At 41.1% G+C, this 24,838-nt stretch overlaps 1 protein-coding gene across 1 annotated transcript; it reads right to left on the reverse strand.

Moving 5' to 3' along the window:
• Positions 1 to 783: 783 nt before the first annotated feature.
• On the reverse strand, positions 784 to 24,013 carry nup188 (nucleoporin 188). Its single transcript, XM_080742972.1, has 43 exons — positions 23,979 to 24,013; positions 22,160 to 22,214; positions 21,901 to 21,974; positions 21,718 to 21,802; positions 21,524 to 21,604; positions 21,379 to 21,423; positions 21,177 to 21,269; positions 20,814 to 20,933; positions 20,246 to 20,457; positions 19,315 to 19,429; positions 17,911 to 18,111; positions 17,548 to 17,637; positions 17,232 to 17,297; positions 17,001 to 17,120; positions 16,787 to 16,913; positions 15,952 to 16,110; positions 15,697 to 15,823; positions 15,438 to 15,525; positions 15,061 to 15,137; positions 14,834 to 14,948; positions 14,411 to 14,531; positions 13,915 to 13,981; positions 13,206 to 13,331; positions 12,743 to 12,983; positions 12,217 to 12,423; positions 11,143 to 11,312; positions 10,659 to 10,728; positions 10,492 to 10,559; positions 9,794 to 9,989; positions 8,821 to 8,898; positions 8,585 to 8,670; positions 8,323 to 8,468; positions 7,980 to 8,158; positions 7,191 to 7,391; positions 6,894 to 6,986; positions 6,634 to 6,786; positions 6,293 to 6,430; positions 5,057 to 5,131; positions 4,542 to 4,757; positions 3,901 to 4,032; positions 3,570 to 3,643; positions 2,931 to 3,060; positions 784 to 2,625 (listed from the first exon to the last, which is right to left on the reverse strand). Exons 1-43 carry the CDS (start codon positions 24,002 to 24,004, stop codon positions 2,446 to 2,448), a joined length of 5,223 nt encoding a protein of 1,740 aa, XP_080599098.1. The 5' UTR covers positions 24,005 to 24,013; the 3' UTR covers positions 784 to 2,445.
• Positions 24,014 to 24,838: the final 825 nt, after the last annotated feature.

A 24,838-nucleotide genomic window follows, 5' to 3' on the forward strand; every position in this document is an offset into this window, starting at 1 on the left:
ACACACTCTGCCCCACATTTTTCACGAGCCTGTTCTAGTGCCGCCAGGAGGCAGACTTTTGTAAAACATTTTCTTATATGTTAGTGTCCAAAAATCATGCAAATCGGTACATAGTGTCTCTATAGTCATGTGATCAAGACGTTTGCAGGATTGGTCAATTTAGAACAAAATTCCACAAATCATGAACGCAGCTTGCGTTTGCCATACTTTTTTGCATGCATTTTCCTCTAGAAATGCCCACTTTTTTAACATTGGCCTGTTATAGTGCCACCAGGAGGCAAACTTTTCCAAAACAATTATTTTTACAATAAAATACCAAACAATGCACACCCACAACAACCAACTTTCCTCACCTGGCAGAGACCTGTGCTCAGAAGAGCACCGCTTCTAGTTAGGAGCTTATAGTTTGCCCTTGTACTGGTGGGTCTGCTCACTCGTACATAAGTTACAAATCAGTATATCAATTAACGAGTTTAATATACAGTAGAAGGCTGGCGAAAATAAGAGAAATTCTCAAAAATACTCAATCTCATAAAACAGTCTTTAGTTCGTATAACTATAATCATACAGTGTTATAAGCTGGTTATAATGCATTATATGGCATAGCAACTGTTACCTACTTTTAGGTTGCCCTCCCTTAGCTCTGGTCCATAGCGTTGAGAGGTCCACAAACGCTAACGTCCCCATATCCTCATAGTGTAGGCCTTCTGTCACGGACTGTGTTTGAGACATTTTAATATCAAACATTTTACATATAGGTTGAGAATGAGAATATATGAGAAACAATGTTTAGTCCCTTTTATTATCACTCGCCCAGTACAAATCTTGGCAGCTTCTTTGACATGTATACAAGATGAAATATGTTAAGGAATGGAGTTTAAAATAAAAGCAAACTCCACATCAAAAATGTTTTGTTCTTAGAATAAATGATATTCCATCCATCAAACTCCATGAAAATAATATAGGAAAATAACAAGCAAATGGTAAGAATATACAGAGTAAGCTTTTATATGATGGCTTCATTAACACCAATACATGAAAATGCTATTTGACAATGCTTTTAAAAGGATACACAATCTTTCACACCATTGACATAATTGGATGTCTGGTCATCAAGTTATACCAAAGTGACCTATAAAACTAGGCCTTGGAAAGACGAATCACAGTTAAGCAGATGTTAAATAGCACCCAATTGTCTATAGATTCCCTTCCAGAAGCAACATTATATAGATAGGCAGCTCTATTCATTCATAGAGCATGACATTTCTTCTCTACTTTATTTATTTTTACATTTTTTAAAGCTGCATACATCGCTATGTCAAATCCAAGTATTAAGTGAAGAATGTTGGAAGAGGTATTTTTACAAGATGACATAACACAGTTATAGAAAAAGAGACTGGCTGTGTAATATTAAAAAGATTCAACAGTAACCTAGGTCAGATATCTGTATAACAAGTAGCTTAAATCAATTTAAGCAACACATACTGTAATACTAGAAATGGTTCTGTTTGTCAGCACTACTTCAAGTAAAGTACTGGAAGGAAAATGTGGTTGGTTCTGTCAAAGAGAACCATGCTCATGTACCAACAGCATCACAAATGTGTATAGCCTACTGTATACACCATCTGTTGGGCTGAAACCTTGTACACACGTCCATATTTCAACATAATATTTTTGCCTTCTCGTAGATTAATGCTCCATTTCATCGGATACAAGTGTCGTGCAAAAGTAGCCAATCTCTACAAACTGACAATGTGTCGCAAAGAGATTGTCTATTTTGGCTCTATTTTTTCTCTCTCTCATTATTACATCATATTTATTGTGGGCCAATTTTACATCGGAGAGATTAGAGCTCTGCAATAGGCTTGTGTGGTAGAGGTGCTTGACCTTGTCCAAATTGGTCTCAGGGAAAGTCTCATTCAAATATTCAACACATTTGGTCAAAGGTGATCAAATTCTTGAATTTATCAAGCTCCTTCTAATACCGAGCAATGCAGGCTTTGTACTGTTAGCACTGTTATTTGCCTCTGCTTTCAACAGGCTCAGGAATCTGCAGCACGTTGGAATTCAAACTCATCCACCATCCAGGTCTGGCCACAGCACTTTTTAAGTTCAGGCAATCACGGGACGTTAGCTTGCCACAGATGGCATCACAACATGTCTTCAGGAACTCTAGTTGGATGCTATCCACTCAGTGAATGTCACCCATTCAATGGCCTTATGAGCATTAACAGCAAGCTGCCATCCTAATCTCTCAGTAGTTCTCTTGTTTTGCTATTTGTTTTTAAGTGAAAGTGCTTTTGTCTGTTTGTGGGTGTTATATTTAACCAATTCAAAGTATATCAACAAGATCTTTTGCCTAATAATAATACATATATTGGGTTCCCCTGTGTTGGACATACAAGGTTTCTGCCCGACAGCAACAGATATGCTGCACATGACTGGCTATCTTTGCACAAGTCTGACGAAGGCCTGGACGAGCTGGATGATTGTTTCCTGGCCTTCATGGCTTCCCTTGGAGCCTGGTGTGGGAGGTTTTGTCTGAGAGGAAGGCAGAATGCCACTGGCTGGGGACGAAGGAGAGCCCCTTCGGAAGTGACGAGACAGGCCAGAGAGAAGAGTGCTCTAGAAGTAAGGAGAGAATAAAGATCAGAAGAATAGCAATGAAGTGAAATAAATAAATAATAATAATAATCATAACCTATATTTAATCACTTAAACCATATACTGTATACACCTGGTTTTACGTCAAATAGAGATCTACAAGCTTGCAGATTTTCAACAAATGTTCATCCATTTCCCCCAAATCTTTGCCTATTATGACATGTCAAGAATAGAGTTGCTAGGGTTCGTGTGTTCAAAAGCTTTGGTCATTTCAAAACTAGAAGTCTTAGAAGTGAAAGAGAACCGATGAAGTCGGGAGGTCTCACCAATTCAGAGCTCAGCTCTTGCTTAAGCCTCTGCTTGTCTCTAGGGAGGATAGTGGGGTCCTTCAGACATCGTACAGCTTGGGAGATTAGCACGTAGAAACAGTTCTCCATTGTGAACATCAGTAAAGACCTGGACAGTGGGGGGAAGAAAATAGTTCACCTACTGTATAATAGAAAGACATGCCTAAAATAGGGACACTAGGTTGAAATTGCAATGTTATAGAGCACATTCTTTAGGTGGAATATTGCTCACTACCTTCACCTAGTATAAGATCAAACCAAATATGCCTAGATTTGGTCTGAATTTGATAGTCAACTTCCAACTTGGCAGTCACATCCAGACTGTCCCTGGATGATGGGATTCAAATGATCATACATCATACATCATCATTCAAGAGGAGCTGACAATGTTGAACTTCATACTATTTAGTAAAAAATGGCTTATAGTGACTGGGGAATCAATGTACTGTATAGTACTACGGGTTGGCACTGAGGAAGTGAAATCTCAGCATTCTCAGTGAACCAGGGCAAATGTGTCAAGAGTAAAACAAAAGTAGGGAAATAATCCTCGGTACTGTACATTTTCCATATAATACCAATCATACTTAAACACAGAGGGAAGAAAGGGTGCCTTCTTACTTGAGTGCTTGGATCTCCTCTGATGATGCCAACGAGGCTATACTCAATGAAACTGGCTCTTTCTTCTTCTCCATCTGCTCATGGAAACAACAAAGTTGGGGACAACGGCTATTAGGAGCACAAAATACACATTTGGTACTTGCACATTTGGAATTTGCACAATGTGGGCGCTGGGAAATGACAACATTGGTTGTAAACTAGCATTGACAACTGCACTTTTACCTTGCTAATTGTTAACACGCAGCTATAGCAATGAAAGCTGAGAGATTGCACTCAGTCTCTCTTGAGCACAGAGTTTAGAAACTGACTGGTAAGTTTACGGGGCACCTACCTCTCCTAACATGCTGAGGGCCACATTAATGGTGGCCAGCAGAGTTCCAAAGGAAGGAGGCACATCTGGGTCAAAGGGTGATGTTGTGAAGCTGAGGACAAACAGGGTCCTATACTCTGCCATATCCATACACTGACACAGACAGAGAGAGATGCACGTTATTTCACACACTGACAGAGATATACATTGTGGACACATTATGAATTGGACGCCTAGAGGTTTGTGAAGCGTGCCTGGGCAAGCTGCTGGGTGAGCAAGATACCCCCATAAGTCCGACATCTCATTACTCTGCGATGGTTAGGTATAGCGTTAGGGTTTAGGCATAGTTTTACTGAGGTTAGGGTTAAGGTTAGGTTTAGGCATAGTTTTACTGACGTTAGGGATAAGGTTAGGTACCATCGGACTAATGGCAGGTCGGAACAATGGGAGGTCGGCACAATGCCAAGGCACGGAACAGCCGATGGCCTTGAGTCAACAAGCACGGCCTCTGAGTTGGTGAGCCACGGTGGACAGTGGTTAAGAAAAACTAGCGCTCATTTACCCCCCCGTCTCAGCTGTGAAATGTTTTAAAAGTAACCTGAAAGCTCACAATGTGTGGCGATATACATAGCAAATACAGCGACAGTAATACGTTAGATTACCTGGTCCAGTAGGATCTGGCAGCAGTCTGGAGTGAAGTGTTGCAGAGTAGCCAGGGTTTTGCTGAGGATCTTCAGAAGGCTGCACTGTACAGCCAGCAGGGCCTTCTGCTCCGCCTCCTCCCTCTCCCCTCCCCCCACCGCCTCCTTGGAGGGAGTCTGTGCTGGGCGGTGGGATCTTGGGAGAGGACCAGGGGGTAACGTCTCACCATTTTTAACCTGTATGAATTACATACAAAAAATACATGATTATTAATCATAAAAGGCATAAATTTAGTGATAATAGATTAACATTCTGTGAAAATATTCTCCCGGCTGTCCCCAACAAACACCAGCTAGGAATTAGCCCAATGAGAGAATGTATAAAAAAATGACTATTAAGCTCATAGGTTTCACACTCTCTGCTGTTATTTTCCCTCCTACAGTGTAGAGTGTACTGTTGTAGAATTGTGTACAAAATCTTATAAAACAAAACATACTTTGATTTCAAAAGACTGGAAATTAAAAATGTGTGAGACCTGGAGATAGTGATGGAGCATCTTCTTGCTATGGAGGAGATATGTACACGTCTGACACAGGTAACACAGGTTTACCTGCATAGAGAGAGAAATGGAACCAAAACGAGAAAGGGTTAGGGTCGATCCATACCGTTATAAGGAGCCTAACTAAGTTCGGTTCGGCACTAGGCAAACCCAAATATGGTTCGCATCCCCCGGTTCGGGGGGGCGTCAACCGACTAAATTCGGCTCTACGGTGCTGACGAAATGTTGTGACCTCCCGACTTAATTTCGGTACTCAGCGGTGTCTTCTCATTCATTCAGCCCGGCTTCACGTTCATATTCTCGGCTGTGAATCCAAGGAAACAGCGGTCGTTTGGGAGGGAGACACGCCGACTTTCAAATGCTTGTGTGGCCGTGTATTGGGCTTCGCAGAGCGGACACAAGTCAGCTGTCTCTCGCTGTGGCTGGAGACGAAGAGTGGTGGACTGGGAGGCGCGCGCGCGACACACTCACTCACACACTCACTCACACACTCACACACTCACACACTCACACACTCACACACACACTCACTCACACACTCACACACTCACACACTCACACACTCACACACTCACACACACACACACACACACACACACACACACACACACACAGCTGCGTGTATCGCTAACGCGTCGCCGACCGTTTTAAAGACAAAAGAAGAGCTTAAACACAACTTTGCTAATTGCTATTTGCTAGTGTTCCGTGTTGATAGGTTTTCCACGACGAGTTGTGACTGTGTGATGACATGCATGCAGCAAGGGAGGCGGCAAGTCTATAATGTGAGCTTGTAGATTAAATGTTTTTACAGAGCTCGATCGAGCGTTTGTGAGTGTGAGAGAGAGAAGAGACCCCGGCCCCGCTGGAGCTGCTACTCACTCACTGGACCTCCAGTCATTCAGCGTGCAGCGCGAGGGAAAGTCAAATTTGTATCCCCCCTGCAATGCTCATTCATCGGCCACAAACGTTGTCATGCCACGGACCTCCAATATTTACAAGCAACTTCGGCACTAGCCGTTAAGAAAGTATGGATGAACTCCCCCCAAACCTAAATAATTTCGGGTCGGGGCGTCCTCCCGAACCGAAATTAGTTCGGCTCCTTATAACGGTATGAAACGACCCTTAGAATCTAACCGTTAGATAGTTGTACTGCAAAAGTATCAAACATATAACTGAAAGGCAACAATAGTGTTAGTTTCTCTTCGGACGAACCTGTACATCTCTGAGTAGTTTGGGCAGGTGGAACTGCCATTCCTTGCAGAAGCTGGAGAGCTGCAGCAGGAAGCCTACTGTGTGGTCGGCCTCATCCAGACACACCAGGCTCTGCACCGTACGCACTGCGTTTAGACACTGGGCAGCACAGAGGGGAAAGCATTAAGCCTGGTCCGTAGCATATCGATCTGGTGGAAACCTTGTTATGTACAAGACTGTTTCTTTGATATCATTTTATTTTAATTGGTGAAAATTTCAGAATGCATTGGGAAGTGTTATGTGCAATTTTCACCTGTTCTCAACATGACAGGATTCACATTAAATATATATCATCTTCTTACCTGCAGTATGCGTTCTTGATGTACTCCAACAAAGTCCAGGGCTTCATTTATGAAGTTATAGCGTAGGGTCTTGAGCAGACTCTCCATGAGAGACATACACAGTCGGTACACCCCTGGCCAGCAGGGGGAGTCCTGGGCTTTGCGAGAGAAACCCTAGACAGACACATAGATACTGTTAATATGTCATTCCATCACCTCCATCATGTCACTGTATCTAAAAGAATCTAGGGTTGTTTCAGTGTAAAGCTCTATTCTTTTACCTGTGAGGCTCCATTTGAAGAGACTTCATACACGCTGAGAAGTGGAAGACAGATGCTCTGAATAACTCCAGCTCCAGCAACGGCTGCTGCCCCCTGCAAGACAATTTGAGGCTTGCATCAGGGGTATTTCACTTAAAAAATATTTTCATCATCTACTCTGACATCATCTAGACTGTTGCGTGCACCGACTCATTTAAGCTCATTTAACTTCAAACACAATATCTAAACATCGAAAGAAGCAACTTTATTTAAAAGTGCGAAAAACGGTAAAAATTAGACGTGTACTGGTGCATTTACCTGCGGCGTGCGGGCCAACGTGAGGAGCAGGTGCAATGCGGCCTCAGTGAAGTAAACGTTCTGCTTGGAACGCAGACTGAGCTCCAGGGCACTGAGAACAGAGGGAAGGACTGGAACATTCCTCATCACTGACACCCAGTGTTCTCCGTCCTCATCAGCACGACACAGCTCCTTGGCTAGGTGCAGTGCCAGCACACAAACCTGACAGAGAGACGCACCAAATGGACAGAGCTTAGTTTGCAGTCGGAAATTGGCACAGCGTAAAACGCCTGGCAGATTCAGAGCTCTTTCACAAATACCTTCTCTAAAACTATTGAATGTTGCCATGGTAAAAATTAAAACACTTTTTCAAAATGGTTCATAATATTAACCTGACCAGTCAACTTATATTAAAGCGCAGTTAGCCCTGTATGTATACTGTGTTGTACAACATGCTCCAACAACGTCATCGTTATAGTTGGCATGATGTATTACTAAAAAGTGACAGAAAAGTCTTCGTCACTCCTCAAATATTAAAGCCTTTTCATCAATTAATCCTAATTGAACAGATTATTTGCTCTAAAACATGTACTTGATAATTTGCTGATACTTTCCATTCCTTTTATCATGTGATAAATGGTTTACTTTTATGGATAATTGATTATACTATTACTACGTAGCCATGTGTTTCCTAAAACCTAGTGAGAACTGAATTTGGTTTGCGGACCCGTATTTACAGCATTAATTAGTGCAAATAGCCTACGTATTTTCACTATTTATTTTGTTTGGGAACCCGTGATGCATCCCCACCCCATCTCTTTGGTCCTTTTGAAGACTGCGGGGAGTGTCTGTCTCCATGCTGTCCTTGTCCTCCAGCACGTCTCCTGCTTGGCTCGTGTGGCGAGTGCTGTCGATCAGAGCCAGGGCCTCGTCCTTCACCGTCTCACAGACACACAGCAGAAGCTGGGGCAGCTGGGATATTTCGCCACCTAGTGAACAGTGAAATTGCAGGGTGCATTCATCCAACGACTAATGCACACATACACTGTTACTGTGTGACTAGTGTACACACTTTCATAAATGCTTTATCTGTCTGGACTCATCAACAATATTTTCCTTTAAAAAGTGTAAAACGTGATTGTAAGAAACGCACCATTGAGTCCCTGTATCTGCAGCACAGATATGAGCGCAGAGAAAACTTTGGCCGTGGTCCTCTCCATCAACTGCTGGTCAGCTTGTAGGACACTCTCCAGGATGAGGGACAGGGGGGACAGGACGTCAGGGGCTGTCGCCACCACACTGCAAAGGACAGCAGTGAAAGACATGGATGTGCTGCCACAGAATGGAGTGGAAAAACGGTCTCATACTAACATACTTCACAGAGTGCACGTATTCAGTACAGTGTAGACACGCACCTTCTCCACTGTTTGAGGAGGGTGAGGAGCAGAGTGGCCATCATGGATCCAAGACGCAGACAAGGGACCGACGTAGGAACCATCAGCTAGAGTAGGAGAAGCAGTTCCGAAGCAGAACAGAGAAATGGGAAAATCTAACTGCTGCTGGACAACTAATGTAAAGAAATTAACAAAAATACAAAGACAACGATGTTATAGGTGACAAGAACTTAAGGGAGCCAATCCTGGTAACTCACAGCTGCTTTGGTACCATCCAGGACATCCATGAAGAGCTTTAGTCTGGTCGAGTCCTCTGTCAGGTGCATTATGTCAGACTACAGGCAAAATCACACATCAATTAGCACTAGAACACAATGTATTGTGGGCAATCAGCTCGATAGCGCTGTGTTACACATCTACTGTAGATGTCTGCTGTACATAATGTCAACACTGCACATTTCTGAACTAGGGCTGAGCAATATCTTGATATGGACAAGCTGTGATGGTTCTGATAGTAAACTGTGGCCTATGGTCGCAATGAAACTAGATGTTGGATTATTGGATAACGTAATTTTTTTTGTGATATGGCATATACGTTTAGCCATTTTAAAGGCTGCATTACCGTTAACGTGAATTTGGGGAACTTGCCTTTACCTATAGCCACTTACAGTATATCGTCGTTGTCGGGTGGAAACCTTGTATGTCCAAGACCGTTCGTTTTGTATTATCATTTTAAAAATGAACTAAACTAGTGAAAACAGCAGATCTACAAGCACACAACGCCTCGCACCGCGAGGCGTTGTGTGCTTGTAGATCAGCTGTTTTCACTACTTTTGTGCGACAGCCTTGTATGATGAAGCAGGGCTTTACTTGGTGAGAAAACCTACGAACTTGAAACTTGGAGATACGAGGTTTCTGCCCGACAGCGACGATATGCATTATTGATGATTGTTTATTAAAGATCTCATTTGTCAAAGCATCAATATTCAATAGTCATCTCTACAACTAACTAATGCACTAATGCACACCAACCTGGGGGTACTTGAAATTAAAGTTTGAGAAGCACTGGTTTGTGTACAGACATACATGGCGAGACATTAAGTGTACAGACATACATGGCAAGTGGACAGCTAAATTATTGATAGTTAGTAACCAAATGGCCCCTTACAAGTTGGTAACACTGAGAGTTATGGGATCCTTGAGAACTGGTTAAAGGGCACTCAGACATACATGGCTAGTGGACAGGATGAGCAGCATCCTCCAGGCTGAGATGAGCATCTGGGTCTCAGAGAAGGAGTTGATGCCCTCCTCTTCCGTCTCCGCCACGTGGCACACCAACGACTTGACGTACTGGGACCAGTACTCGTAGCGCCTCCCGTTGGAGAACTTCTGCAACGAGTCCTTCAGGGACTGCTCCAGGGAGCCACTGTGACGCCACAGAGAGTGCAATGTTTATTACCATGGCTTTAACTATTAAAAATAGCAGATATACAAGCTCACAACGCGGCACAGACTGCCACGCTGCGAGCTTGTGGATATTTGTAGAATCGGATCAAAGATATTCAAATACTTGCACAGATTTTCACGATTTAAAATAAATAGCAGATCTACAAGCTCGCAGCACGGCACTTGCACTGCGAGCTTGTATATCTGCTATGTTTTAATAGTTAATGCAGACAATAATGGTTAAAGTACTAATAATGTGTTACCGGTTTTAATGGATTAAAGTAAAAACGAATCCCACGACTGAATATCACTACGTATTGTGAGCTGGTGGATTGGCCATTTTCGCTAATCATTTTTGCACAGAATAAAATAGGGGAGCGATTTATGAAAGAATAAATAAAATGAAAAATGGACGTACAAGATTTCTGCCATATACAGCGATTATATAGCAATGATAAACATGTTAAGAATTGAGAAATTACCTGACAACATAGTAGATCTCCAGGCCAATTATTTTCATGACAAAAGCACAGGTTTCCAGAACACAAGGCTAAGAGGAGAACATTTTAAGATCATTAAGTTGACACATGACATGGCTTTATTCAATTTGGATGTATATTTGGTTATCAAGGTCTAAGTCAGTAAATACCTCTGTGGTGTCTGGAGGAGAAGTGAGGGTTCCAAACAGAGGGGTTGTTAAATTTTCCCAAAACTTCTCTCTGTGGGAACACAGCCATACATTAGTTGTAATCAATCATCCATCTAATAAAGAGATCCCACATTCTAGGAGTGCAACAGCTAATGGAACAAATCTGATTATAAAAAATAAAGGATTGTTTAATAAAATAATCAATCCATATTTTGGAAATGACATTATAGGCGAAGGAATAAAAAAAGGAATTGCAGATGTACAAGCAGTGTGTAATCAGCTATTTTCACTATTTTCTATGACACTGTTGTGTTACGAAGTATGAAATAACACAAAAGTGTCTTATATATAAATTATAACACTTCTTGCTTATACAATTAATCAAAAAGGTTATTGGTAAAATAATTGCAAAGAAAAGAATCGACAGTTGCAGCCCTACTACTCCCTGATCCAAACAGATATTAGCCAGAGACAACATGCTTACTTGGTCCGTAGGACAGAGATGGCACTGTCCCTGCGATCTTGCCAGAGGGCCAGAAGGAAGGCCAGGGCGGCCCGGTGAAGCAGAGGAGGGCACCAGTACTTCCCCTGCTGCTTGGAGTCAATGAGATCCAGCACCACCTGCAGACAGCTCCATTCTCCCAAGAGGAACTCCTGCAGGCCAACACATGCCATGAAATTACCAGAACATTTTTACCCATTTAGGCCTAGAATTATTGAATGCTTTAACCAGTGAAAAATAGCAGATATACAAGCTCACAGCGCGGCACAGAGTGCCACGCTGCGAGCTTGTAGATCTGCTATTTTTGAAAAAGTCGTGAAAATGTGTGCAAATCTTTGAATATATGTATTTTCAAAGCGAACGTTTGTAACTCAAATTTTGCTTCTGGGGGGTCCCTGGAACTAGATATTTTGAGATGCGGGTCCGTGGCCAAATACATATCATTTTGGGGGTCCTTCACATGAAAAGGTTTGAGAACCACTGACATAGTAGTCTCTCAAGAACAGACGAACTGAGCTCCAGTTAAGTGAAAAGGACCTTTTCTTTGACGATGGCTGGCCAGATTGCTGACATAGAAACATAGGGTTTTCAAAAAAGTCTTAGAAGGATTCAAAAGACACTTATAGAATCGGGTTTCACGATTTTTCAAAAATAGCAGATCTACAAGCTCGCAGCGCGGCACTCGGTGCCGCGCTGTGAGCTTGTAAATCTGCTGTTTTTCAATAGTTAAAGCATAAAATAATAATACACTATAATGTGTACCCGTTCTAAATGGGTTGACAACATGAACCCTAGCATCCTTTTTCTGGGCGTGTCAAGAATACTACCGACCTACAGACTTAAAACACATGGCACAAACGTACACCGAGATTGTAGATCAGCTATTTTTAATATTTCACAATTCACACACTAAGTATACAGGGTTTAAGAGGTGAATATACACAGAAGTGAGTATCAAACATGTTTGTCCTCACAACAGATTACATTTTAGGGTAAAAGGTACGCTAGTAAAGAAATCATGTCCCGAAAGAAAATAACACTGCCTTTTTATCTCACCCTTGAGCCCTCACTTCCGTCTTTGACTTCCAGATTAAGGAAGAGCTCGATGAGGCCAGGCTGAGTTTCCACGGCCACAGTGAGGAACTCCAGGATCATCACTTTGATCCTCATGTCTTCTGTCTTGCTCTGCAGTCGAGTCAAGAAGGCATCTCGAATGGCTGCAGCATCGCTGCCTAAACACGCATACACCGACATGGGCGCCACCTAGGGAGTCGGGACAAAACAAAGATGATTTGGGCCATAAGAGATCTGTGAACATTTGTTAAAGTTCTTTAAAAATGTTATTCTTTTCACTTTTGTTTTTATTTTTCACATTTCATTATATAAATAGCAGATATACAAGCTAACTATGTGTAGATGACTGAAGTCATACTGATGATGGTACTGCAGGAAGATTCTAAAAGAGGGATTAAGTGGTTAATCGATATGCTGCTATCAATAGAATAATCGCTTAGAAAATAAATAAATAGTTGCAGTCTTAAAGCAAATATATGAATTGTCAAGTAATGTTCAGCTGCCTTACAGTGGCAAGCCTCTTCAGCAACTGGATTGCCAGACGTGGAAGAGCCGGGTCATGTTTATGGTAAATGTACTTGGCCAGGACAGCGATCAGGTTGTTGCCATGGCCCCCATGCTGGGTCAGGGCCTGTTCCAGTGGCGACACCACGTCAGAGGGCGGCTTCAGGCGGATCACATTGTTTGTGACAGAGAAAGCCAACTTCACTGTCTGGATCAGGATCTGACCTGGGCCTTCAGAGCCACCACTAGACGATTACATTTCAAAGAAAAGGCAAAGATATCACAGCAATAGTGACCACAAGTTCAACGTCAACAACATTATTTTGAAAGACAAAACGCTTCATGTTTTCTGTTGATGAATAGAAAAGGACAAAACGCATTCAACAGACAAGTAGCAAAGTATATAGAGTAGATCTGACACTACTAGGCACGATAATAAGAGACAAGTATTTGTTATTCAGTCATACCTGCTGGGCTGTGCGGCTATAACCACATCGATGGTGTCTACTCCTACCCCCATGATGTTGACCACGGCCTGGCCTGCTTCAGTGTTAGCCAGGCTATAGATACATAGAGACTGCAGGGTGGGAGAGCTGGAGCAGGAGAGAGAGCACCAAAAATGTGTCCTATGAAATCTGGTAATTGTAGTTGAGCAGCAACATCCATTTAATCTGAAGAACCATAATTCCTTTCTCCAAACGGTCCTATTCCTGCAGCACGTCTCTGGCTTGGCTCATGTGATGAGTGCCGTGACTGCTGTCAACCCCTGAACCTAACCCTACAGCCTTGATATTTGGGTGTTTTTTTTTTTATTATCCTGAAAACGGATTTCTCCTGATGTGAGCTTACAAGCTTATATGCTTTCCAGCCAATGTACATGCTTTTCTCTAAGTTAATTAACTTCAAGAAGATACAAGTTTGCAATGCAATCTGAATACAGGAATCTCCTGGCAGAGTTTAATATGATTATAATAGGACTGTAGTTCATGCAGGGAAGTACAGAAACGTTGTCAACTGGATATTAAACAGTTTAAATAGTGGATGGATTGTTACCACTAACTATCCCAAAGCCATGATGTGAGCACGCAAATGATATAATTTTGCTTCAGTTAAAAGGAACCATTTAACAAGTATTGCATGAAACATTAACATCAGCCAAGGAGACATCAGTCTTACCTGACTGAATCCTCTCCCTCTGGAGTGAGGTTGAGAATTGCATGGACCAGCTCCAAGATCAGACAGCCTGCATTAAACAAGAACAGTAGCAGCAGATGTTCACTTTATTTACCATACAGCCACTGCAGCTTCAGCTAGAGGCAGACCGATGCCAAATCTTTGGGTCCAATGTCGATTTTGGAGAGGCCTCGCCCACTGTTTGTGTGTACCAATGATTACTGATATTTAATTAAAAAAATCCATGTAAAGTGTAATCAATTAGTAACTTTTCAAAAATAGAAAAGAAATCTAAAAAACCCAATTTATAAGCTTGAAAGGCAGTAGGATTACCTCTGACATTATTTTAAAAATGTGCCTATAATGATATGCCCAAAACGCCAGGTTGATAAATCATAATTGGCACAACTGCTGATAACAAAGAGTCAAATAATGACTAATCTATAGGTCTGGCATTAGCCATCATTGTTTCATGACACGGTCAGAAAGGTCCCCTCACCTATCCTTTCTCTAACACCATATGTGTTGTAGCGCCACTTATGGTAGGTGGGCAGCATCTCCTTCAACACTAGCAGCACACATGGGATCAGGCCTTTGTTCTGTGTGCTGCCGAGCTGACCCTGGGATAAACAGAAACAAACAAAAACATTTAGAGTTGGTATAGGCAGGTTGCTTGCATGTTGAGATCACAGATTTATGTGAATGAGTGTAAACTAAACTAGAGTTATCATCATTAATTCAGTGTTTCTCAAACATTTTCATGTCATGGACATGAAAAATGTTCGAGGTTTTTCAAAATGTTTTGATTTGTTGAAAAGTGTTCCATTTGGCTGGGGACCCCATCAAGGAACAACTGGCGGTCCCTGGACCCCAATTTGAGAACCACTGCACTAATTGATAGGAACTTCTTTCAGTCTTATACCTTGACCAAGGTAGTGATGAGGCGCAGAAAGGCAATGGTTACAGCGTACTCTCCCCTAGGCTGCTCGATCAGAACCAGCAGGTTCCCATAGTTTCCTGCCTTCATGCCTTCGGCACTGCAAAACATACATTTGGTTTCATTAAATAATTCCCCTTAGTGAAAATACAATACCTCATTCTCCTATAAATTTGGTAGCTCTCCATTAAAACCATTCAAACTCTGGGTACCTTATGCATTGGGCCATGTTGGTCAAGGGGCTGGAGGCAAAGGGGAGGAAACCAGTGTGATGCAGACTGGACCACACCTGAAGGAAGAAAGAAAGAAAGAAAGAAAGGCAAGTGTGAGTAAAGGATATTAGGTTAAAGTGGTGACTTGTCTTAATGGAATGCCTTGTTGAGTGGCACTGAGAATATAAAACATATTTCACACAATTTAAGCTATACATTGTTTTTTCGTACATCATAGCAAAGAATCAGACAAATTGCAAGTTCTGTAATGCACACAAACCGTGACCATCTTTCCAAATACTTCAACACAAATATGTGTATTCTTACACTATAAATAAACATACCCAATATATCTACAGCACATTCAGAGTGCCTACCTTCCCTGGCATCCTGGCAGCCAATGCAATGAGGCAGTTTACACAAGAGGCGATCACATCCACAGGAGGATTGATGACTGATGTTAACCTGAGGGATACGTCGATAAAAGGTAATGTATATTAAATAGATTCATGACATTCAAACATATACTATATTTTAACAAGAGAAAAAGACAAATAATTCATAATGATAATAATACATTAAAGATTAAGCTTAGTTAGTGTGAGGCAGAGCTGTACTATGTAGCGAGCAACTTACCTCTGCAGCAACATGTAGATCCGAGATGTAAGTGGCAACAGACAATCAGACACAGTCCAGTCTGTACTTATAATCTTATGGACCAGATCCAAGACGGGCTTCACACGTTCACAGTGAGCCATGACATCTACAGGAGGGGGGGGGGGGGGACAGGGTTCATAGTTAAACACAGCAAAACATATATATAATCTTCTTTTTTTTTGTTACATTAAATACACGTTTGACTTTTTTATGCATTTGGGTCCAGTCAGGTACCTGCAGTTGAAACCACGTGCAGCAGCATCTCAACCTCACACGTGAAGAGAGTCCAGGAGCTGTAGGAGTAGTCCCAGCGCACTATGTAGGTCTGGTCACCACGCACCCCCACCTGACCAAACACTCCTTGAGGCATCCGCAAGTTAGTCTGTCCCAGGCCTGAGGGTCAGGATGCCAGCAGTATACCATGAGGAATGGATATATCAGAGGGATCGTTAGCAAAAGGAATCCAATCAACATGGCAAGTTAAAATTGTGCAAGATAAATTGCAGTTTCCAAAGTTAATCATGAGAAAAAGGAAATTGTACTGCCTCTGTCTCAAATACAAGAGACAGTTTAGCAGCAGACATAAAATATGTTTTAAATATGTGGGAAAGGAGTATACAGGGGTTAAAGCCAAAAGAAATCCCAAGACTGAAATGTATTTTCAGACCATGTCCCAATATGTGATTTTTGAAACGTGGCACGTGCAGCGTACACTAATATTTGGAGTGTTTCCCTGAAGTTCTGAACTGCCTTCACTGAATGTGTGTGCGCCAATCCATGCTTCATTTTATAGAAGTATCTTCTGAAATTCTGTTGTATTCTATGCTAGGCTGGCCAATTCAAATACTCATATCTTGAAATTAGAACAGCTTTTTAGTTATAGTTTATTATTTTGCAGATCTGCACTGCACTGATCTCAGAAGTAGCTCCTATGGAATTCTCAAGACTGAAATCAGTCCCCAGGACTGAGAACTTTAACCCCTGAGTATATTCACATTTATATATATAGTCATAAATACATTTAGTGCTAGTGTGACAGCCTGTGCCATAAGACATCAACCACACTAACCAAAGGGGTAGAGGAGCTTGGCTGTCTGTCTCCTCCACAGTGTCTCGTCATCTTTGGACAGTATGTCACTGGGCTTATGTTTGTAGACTTCCGTGTAGAAGGACATCTTGTCGAGAAACGTGTACACCTGCCACACAAAGGTAGAAATCTATGAACACATTTCCAAATACATGATATACTGTAGGTTTACGAATTTGTGTGTTTATATTAATACCTTTTTTGCAGTTGACTTGTTTGACAGAAGAGCAGTCAGGAGCTGCAACAGGGGTCCTATTTTGTGAGGGAACATCCCAACTGCGCTGTCCAGAATCATTCCTAATCCCATGTTGGGCTTCTGAATGAAAAAGATAAAGAATAAAAAAATCAGAATTCATGTGGCAATAACTATACTACAAATATATATATTTTTTTCCTCAATCAAAACAGTTTCTTATGAATTTCTCACCATTTCCCAAAAGACCTCAGCCAGGCTGGGAGCAGAAAGGACTTCACAGGCAGTGTTGATCAAGTCCTGTGGAAGCAATGTGTTACTAGTGGTCTCTGAGAATGTACAAATGACCCTTACGGGTCCATTTTGTTGCATTTGTACACCAAGCTCAGGATTTTTACAGTGTACAAACAAATACAGGGACATTATGATGGTGGAATTAATATTGTAGAAACAGTCTCTAGGGCAGTATTTCTCAAATGCATTTTTTTTTACTTTCAAAAAGGTGCCCCAGGGTTACCCCCATTTGAGAAACAAATATCTAGGATGATACCTGTTGGTTGCCCAGAGTCTCTTCTTCAAAGGATGTGATGACAAATGAAAGGAGGCCATAGATGCACATCTTTGCTGTGCTTGCTGTGCACTAGAAAATAGACAATGCAACCGGTAGAATGAACACATTTTACAGTGAATTTTAAAATCAAAAATTATAATGTGTATTTGTGAAATGTGGATGTATAGTACATTTCTTTTACTGTACGTTACAAATTACTTAATTGAAAAAGAACAAGCCAGACATACAATAAGTTGGGTAGAGTGGAGAGGTGGTGAATGACATTAGGAGAAATACAGTATGGACATTTTGGGACATTTATTTATAAAACTGCCCAAAAAGGTGTTGGGCATGTTCCCTTACATTATTCCCAGAGCCGCCAAGGCCCTGCAGCATGGTGGGCAGGTACTGGAAGACCCCCAGCTGCAGGGAGGTGTTGCCTATCTTCCTGATGACAGGGCTGGATTCCTCTGGCTTCAGAGTGTGTCTCAGCAGGACCCAGGCCAGCAGCACGGGCCCGTGATGAGGAATGTCACCGAAGGTAAGCAGCAGCTGGTCCATTTCCTGGGAGGGAAGGTTTGTCTCTTAGTTATGACTGCATTACATTTCTAGGAAGGGAGTCTTTTTTTCCAATATATTATATTAACACTATTTCAAATGGTGAAAACAGCCAATCTACAAGCTCACAGTTCGTGGCAGTGCGACGTGTTGTGAGCTTTTAAATCTGCTATGTTCACTTTTTTTTCTGATAGAGATTTTTCCTAACCAGCCTTTTTGGACTATTATGCAATTTGTGAAGAAAATACCTCATTTAACTCATTGAGTGCCTATCCCGAATTAGTTCGGGATATATGATCGTATCACAGGGTGCCTATCCCGAACAAGTTCGGGATATAAAAAAAAAAAAAAAAAAAAAAATTTTTTTTTGAAAAAATTTTTTGATTTTTTTTTTTTTTTTTTTTTGGGACCCCATCAAATCTGGTGAACATGATTTCAATCGCGATTTTGCATGTTCCACCCCCATACAACCCCATCTAACATACAGGGCAGCCATGTTTGTTTACATAACATGTAAAACATAATGGCGATTATCTCAAGAATGCCTGAACGGATTTCCAATCGGATTTTTTTGTTTGAAAGCTGTGAACAAACTGCACAAATCCACTCCAATGCAATCCAGGATTGCATTGGATTTTTCAGAGCTCATTCTTCTCTGTTTTTTTCCCATGCATGAGGTGTGCAAGGTTTAATCATGGCTAAGTTGACGAAAATAAGGCTTCTAAAATGCTTGGTAGCCAATAGCTAACTTCAAGCTAACTTCATCCTCTTCCTGTACATGCAGTCATGCACAAATGAAAGTGTTCAGGCAAGTCATGGCTGCAGGGCTTCTGCATATACCAGCATATCTCTATGGGATTTTCTCTGGCCACTGGGCGCCCTCTAGTGGTGAAAGGGGTGGCACTAAATGAGTTAAGAAACACAATGGTGATAAGGAATATTTTAGCAATATGGTCAAGTCACTGTAGATCTTTGCTCTAGTTACAGTACATTAGGGCTGGATACAATTTTAAAATATTGTGATATTACACCACAAGACATTCCAAGCAAAACAACCTTGGAGTGGACCTGGCAGTCAAATCCACTGTGTGTGGCATTTCGGGGAGGGGTTACTCCCATCACAGAAAGAACATTTAGGTTCACTGACTGACTGATCAATTAAAAAGTGCTGATGCAATATCTACTACATATTATGGACTCAAACCAAACCTTGCTGATGTCAGGGGTGTTAGAGAACTGGTGCTGCTCAGTGCTGTCCTCCAGGGCACATTTATGAAGAAAGTCTACGTCCATTCCCTCAACAAGGATAAGAGAGCTGAAATAACTGCAGCCAGACAAAACATAAAAGGAAGAAATAACAATATAAAACAAAACAAAGCATTGCATTGATTAGTTAATAGATGGATTATACAGGCTAAATCATGAAAGTTTTGACTTAATATACTGTATACACATCCATATAACCAACATTGTCCCTTCCTTCAGTAAATGTGCTTAAGATTGATTAATTCTCCTCTTACACTTGGTGATTCAGATGTATTTATTTATTATAACAGCAAAAAAAAAAAAAAAAAAAAACGTTTCAAAGAAACTCCCAGCCCTACTCTCATATTCTTTATATGAGCACATCTAGGTCTGTCACGATGTGACATTTTACATGACGATTAATTGTCACTGAAATAATTGGCGATTAACGATTTAATTGTGTTTTTGTCGTTGATAATTACATTTCTGTTTGGCTTTTAGGCTTTGAAGTTGCACATGGTAGATATGACACATAACCTAAATATACAAAGAAATTACTGACATATTTGACAACTTACTACTTAAAAAATAACTTTGATAGTGGAAATAGCCGATCTACAAGCTCACAACGCGTCGCGATGCGGCGCGTTGTGAGCTTGTAGATCTGCCATTTCCACTATTTCAGAAATTTTTCAAGATTCACGATTATGACAAAATAATTGCGATGTCAAATAATCACGATTAGACGATTATGTAATAATTGTAACAGCCCTAAGCACATCCTAAACTGCGCGCGCACACACACACACACACACACACACACACACCCACAGCCACATCCACACACACACACACACACACACACACACACACACACACACACACACTTTCTTACCCGATGCGGTCAACCAGAGTATCCATGCTCTTGTCCACTAGGTGTCTGTTGGTCTGCCGCAGGCCAAAGCCCTGTTCCTTGAACATCTTTGTAAAGCTCAACAGGTCAGAGGGACTCATCTCAAAGTATGCATAATACAAGAAGAGGATCTCCAGCAACAGGGACTGTTCTCTCAGACACTGCAGGAACCACCGAGACACCTGCCTCTCCGTCTGGAAGTGAAACACAATGTTTTAGATAGTAATATGATTATCACAGAACGCACTTACTAATAGTGTAATGGCTGTTATCTAGGTCAACCTCCATTTTTCCTATACAATAACTGTTAACGTATGATCACACCCTTCGTGGGAAGGGGATCATTCTGTGGATGTAATTATATTGTTATATTGTCCAAATTATGCAATTTTAATTGACCACCTGAGCTACAAATAAGTATATGAAGCAAAATAGCCTGAGCCAAAGGCTGCCTTTTATCAAATGTAATCCCGTCAGCCATCAGTACGCCACCACATACAGTATATATTTAGATTACAAATCCTGTGGTCAGAAATCAAATTATTCTTACCATAAAGTTTCCATGTGTTTCCCATGTTGGTGCCTCTGCTTTGAATAAGTTCTCAAACTGAGACTGGTAGCTGCTAACCAGATCCTTCTCAAGTTTGTTAACACAATTTGAGTACTCCGCCTGTACAGACAAACACAAAACTTTACATTAAAAATTCTTGTCGCAACGTCATGTGTTGTGAGCTTGTAGATTGGCTATTTTTGTGACTTTTGTACAAGAAAGTAAATTACAAAGAAACAAAACATTTAAATATGCATTACAAGGTTTCTGCCTAATGGCAACAATATTTTATTTATTTATTCGGGAGGCTAATGGGTGTTGCAGTTGTATTTGATCAATGCGAGTGAAACTTGAACCCCTTACCCTGTAGGGATGTCTCTCATCCTGAAAATATGTCAACAGGAGTAGGACACATCTCAGTAGACAGATACGTTCCTCGTAGTAATAGTCAGATACCTGTGGGCAAGGAAACAAGTAGACTTCAAAGAGCTAAATGAGAAAGTATCTTATTATTATACTGTATATAAACTAGTTTCATAGAGTAGAATAAAAGGTGTTTACTGACCTTCAGTAGAAGGACTTGGCTCTGTCTCTCATCCTGAAGAACAGTCTGTAAGATAATATAATTTGGTGATTGTTACTTGTGATATCTCCACACCGTATATGAATATCAACACTAATGTTGAGTGAATCCAAGTGGGCACACACACCTTTAATGAATTACGGGTTCCTCTGTAATCCTCTTGTAGGTAACATTGCAAAATCTGCACACTCTGTTGCTCATCAAGACCCTGCATTATGTAGAATATATCCATAAATGAGTATCACGAGTCATGACACACACAAAGGAAACATGACTTGGATATTTATATAAAGCAACAAATAAAGTAAAATACATTCTCACCAGCAATTTGCTGATCCTCAGGCCAAAATCCTTCAATGTTGGGGGCACATCTTTGTTGGCTTTAACTTTCCCAGCAGATGACGTGCTGTGACACAGCAAAATTGACAGTTACAGCAGCAGCACCACTTTGTTATAAATATTAAACTGTGTTCCTTGTTTGAATCAAAACTAGTAGAATTATACCTTGGTGGTTTATAGTAGCTCAGTCCTTGATGTAGCCGTTCCCAGTGTCTATCCAGCTCTGCCTCGATTTGAGCCTAGGGTTCATAAGGAGAAAGTAAAAAAAACATATGCAAAATAAAATGTTTTTGCTCTTTTTTGCAATGCAGCCACATTTGAAAATTTCAAACGGTGTGGTAGACATTGATTTGACTCAGACCCCAAAACACTAGTTCATTAGTTGATTAACATTCATATCCCTGTGAGGGTATAGAAGACATACCGGCTCTCGCAGTGCAGACCTTCCCAGTAATATGGTCCATAATTCTCGACTGCTCCTAAGAGAAGAATGGGTTTAATGGTGAGATTGTTCATATTTCAAAAGCAGTGTACAAATAGAAAGCAAGCCCAGCAGATCATAGTAAATGACTTGTGTTGCGGTAATGCAGGTATGTGAAAGCCATGAGGTGACTAATAGGGCAGTCAATGAACATCTGCTGGCTTGAGATACTGTACTTTGTTTATTTAAAAAGATCCATCACTGGGTCCATACCAGAACACTTTATAAAACATGTTGCATAAAAACAACAACATTCAATTACATGAATATACATAACAATTGCCATGACAGACTGGAGTGCATCTTTTCAGTGCTAGTTCTAATATAAGCAGCCTATAACAGTGTCTTGTTTGTTTCCTGTGGCAATGTGCAATGAAAATAGATCTGCAAGCTCAGAACGCTAAAGTTTTAATTCAGCTTGCAGATTGGGGCCTCATGGGCAATCATGCACAGACAGAAATAGTGCCATCTCTTATAATAATGAGCATAAGTGTCAGTGAGGACTGAGGACCATTTATATGAGGTTGAACTTGAAATGGGTGAAGTGGTCCTTTAATTATCTGTTGCTGTGTGGAACTTTTAAACAATGGTTGCATGAAACAAACTGGTTGTATATGAAACGATTGTTTCAAGAGTAAAGCAAGACGAATATAGTAAAATAAAACAAATTGTACTCTGTCAACAATGCCTCCTACAATGACTTTTTCTAAATGAAATAACAGCACCAGGGCGTCACATTTCAGTGGTGTGGTACCCCACCATCCTTATTTAATATGAATATTACATCCTCATTCCTCAAATAAATAAATATTACTGAGTCATTCCAGTTATAAGCTATTCTAGTGGTGCTCAACCAAAAATCAAAATAGAACTATACTAGGCCAACATGAGCCACCACTGAAACACAAGCATCAAGAAACAAAGTCATCCAACACAACCACAATAAGCCATTTAGCGTGTGAATTCAATTGACTTTTTTTTAAATTGACATCAGATCAGTCAGAACAGCAGGACGAGATGTACTAACTCGTTGATCCAGGCTAGCATTCCATTCGACGTTTTCAACTGACAACGTTTTCAACTGACAGAAGTGTTGAGACTTTTTACAGTTGAATTATGTTAATTAAAACATTGGTTCTTAAAGTGGGGCCTGAGGAAAATGATAGTTATAGGAACCAATTGGACCCTTATGGTTGGTTATGGGTATGTAATTCATAGCGAGTCCATTTGTACACTCTCAGAGTTGATTAAACGTTGTTTTTACAATATATGTTGGGCTCCCAGAGATAGAAATTCAATGAAATGGGGGTCCGAAGCCTAATGTACTGCCTGGAGTCTGGACTGGGGGGTCCTTGAAATTAAAATGGTTGAGAATCACTGCTAGAGCCGTAAACAATCTGATCTTAAGGGGGTCCCTGGCTGGCATATCCTTTCAAATGGGGGTCCGCGGGCTATTAAGTGTCAATTTGGGGGTCCTTGACATGGAAAAAGTTTGAGAACCTCTGCTTTAAACTTCATGCAGCTAAAAAGTAACACAGCTGCTGTTGTTGTCATGCGGTGTGCAGCAGCAGCAGCGGCTATGCTAAAATAACGTGGCGGCAACTACACAACTTATTCCACTGTAATGTCTCAGTGTTAAGGCTAGCTATGGTGTAATGAACATACATTGAGTGGATTTAGAAAATACTATTGTTCGCCATTGGCAAATGTCACTGTAGTTGACAGCAAAGAAGACAACAAAAGTTTAACGTTCGTTTATTACCTGACACAAATCTCCGAGTCCGCCATCTTTTTTTCCTGCCATGTGATTGGATGTCACTTGTCTTCCGTTTCCGTCTCTTTCCCCCGCCCACTTTTTAAATATATAATAAAAAACTTTTATCATAAAAAAAGAAAAGAGAAAAATAATACGTTAATGTGGAATTTAATGGATTTTTCTTTGATTTCTTCATGAAATTACTGGAAAAAATAATACTAATAAACATTTAATTTTTTGGGGAACGTTTATTGAAAATGTCTTTGAAAAAAATCACACCCGTGTGAACTGAGCGGTGGTCGTGGAGGCTGCGCAACAGCAAAACAAATATATATATATACCTGTATATATATATTATAAAAAATATTAAAACAATATTAAACAAAATATTAATAATAAAATGCATGTCACTCAGGCCGCCACTGGTATCCATCCTTGTGTGTGTGTGTGTGTGTGTGTGTGTGTGTGTGTGTGTGTGTGTGTGTGTGTGTGTGTGTGTGTGTGTGTGTGTGTGTCTGGTGTGTCTGGTCTGGCCTGAACAACAGCGCCCCTCCCTTAACATGTGTGGTCAAAAAAGGTACTGTAGGCTACATACAGACAGACAGACACGGACGGACGGACGGACGGACGGAGACAGACAGACCCACACACACGGCCACGTATAGGAGCGTTGTGACCACCGCTCAAAAATAATAATTAAAAACTAAATGGAGGAAACAAAAATAGAGGGACCCATACAAAATGTGTCCGCGACCCACAAAAAAATGGGTCCCGACCATTATAGAGGTCCCCGACCCAGTGTTTGGGAACCGTGACGTAGACACCACGTGACTTGACTGTCAGACAACATGGCCACCTCCTCCTGG

The sequence above is a fragment of the Nannobrachium achirus genome (assembly GCF_963921795.1).
Source record: "Nannobrachium achirus genome assembly, chromosome: 15".
In the NCBI taxonomy this organism is placed as follows: domain Eukaryota; kingdom Metazoa; phylum Chordata; class Actinopteri; order Myctophiformes; family Myctophidae; genus Nannobrachium; species Nannobrachium achirus.

Excerpts from the sequence above, each read along its gene's own strand:
- nup188 (XM_080742972.1), bottom strand. The coding sequence starts at position 24,004 with ATGGCGGACTCGGAGATTTGTGTCAG. Across the intron at positions 20,934-21,176 it reads ATGAGAGACATCCCTACAGG|GCGGAGTACTCAAATTGTGT; the intron begins GTAAGGGGTTCA and ends TTGTCTGTACAG. Across the intron at positions 14,949-15,060 it reads AACATGGCCCAATGCATAAG|TGCCGAAGGCATGAAGGCAG; the intron begins GTACCCAGAGTT and ends TATGTTTTGCAG.